The 970-nt window shown below is 41.0% G+C and overlaps 1 protein-coding gene across 1 annotated transcript in view; it reads right to left on the bottom strand.

Annotated features, from left to right (window-relative positions):
* Window positions 1–335: 335 nt before the first annotated feature.
* LOC118403065 (polycystic kidney disease protein 1-like 2) overlaps window positions 336–970 on the bottom strand; it is a 38,933-nt gene continuing 38,298 nt past the window's right edge. Inside the window, exon 28 of the mRNA XM_035801502.1 lies at window positions 336–633. Coding sequence (XP_035657395.1) covers window positions 336–633 — 298 coding nt within the window. The remainder of the gene's footprint in view (window positions 634–970) is intronic.

The raw sequence follows: 970 nt of genomic DNA, 5'->3' as shown, positions 1-970 counted from the left end.
TAATGTAAATGGACTTTACAAAGTCTTCTTAAACCAGCACATTTACTGATGACAGAAATAGGCACCATCTAGACTAAATCAAATATTTCACACAAGTTACACACAAACATTGGTCAGTGGTGAGATCAGTTCAACATTATGTCAAGACTCCAGAGAAGACCGAACCGTATTTTCATCCTACATTGTTTTCCTCATTTTCGTCCATAAGGAGAGACATCCTCGAGTGTTTTCGGTCTGGAGAACAAACAATTATCCTCGATGTCAATCAACGCAGTCCTGTTTACGCTGTTGTGAAGGCTGTCTTTTACATAACGCAGTCACCACATGCCCATGTTCTATTCTTCGAAGGGTTGACTGGCAGGCAGTGAAAGATACTCCGGCATGCCTTGCACCTCTCCATCCTTTCCAAACGCCTTCCTCGCTTGCAGACCACTGAGATTTGGTGTGTCTTGGTTGAAACGACTTTCGTTCTGCGGCTGGTCAAACGGTGTGAGTTTCCCTTGTTCGAAACACGTCTCCAAATGGCCCGTCATATGCCTGCCGTCATACACAACCCTGTTCACGTCTTGTCCCTCTGCGAAGTCCACTGCCCGGGCGATTGAGATAGCTTTTTTGTGAACCATAACTGCCATTCTAGGCAGTCAAAAATTGAACTTGGTAATCTATTACACCAAGTCTTGAAAGTTATTGTTGTTTAAAATATTTCATATCATATATAGATCAAGGCATAACACACATTATTCAAGATAGTAATAAGAGTACCTTTGGTACCTATTAAATGAGATAAATGTACTTGAAGTCTTTTCAAACCTGTCCATTTACTGATAACAGAAGTATTTACATCCTAGATCCTAGACTAAACTGCTGATATTACACGAACGAAAACACACAAAAATGATCAGTAATGGAGGTGGGATCAGTTTAACGTTATGTCAAGACTCCAAAGATGATCACTCCCTGTCTCCATCTG

The sequence above is a fragment of the Branchiostoma floridae genome, chromosome 16 (genome assembly GCF_000003815.2).
Source record: "Branchiostoma floridae strain S238N-H82 chromosome 16, Bfl_VNyyK, whole genome shotgun sequence".
Lineage (NCBI taxonomy): Eukaryota > Metazoa > Chordata > Leptocardii > Amphioxiformes > Branchiostomatidae > Branchiostoma > Branchiostoma floridae.
The sequence above is the reverse complement of the archived record's forward strand: the minus strand, read 5'-3'. Positions and strand labels throughout refer to the sequence as shown.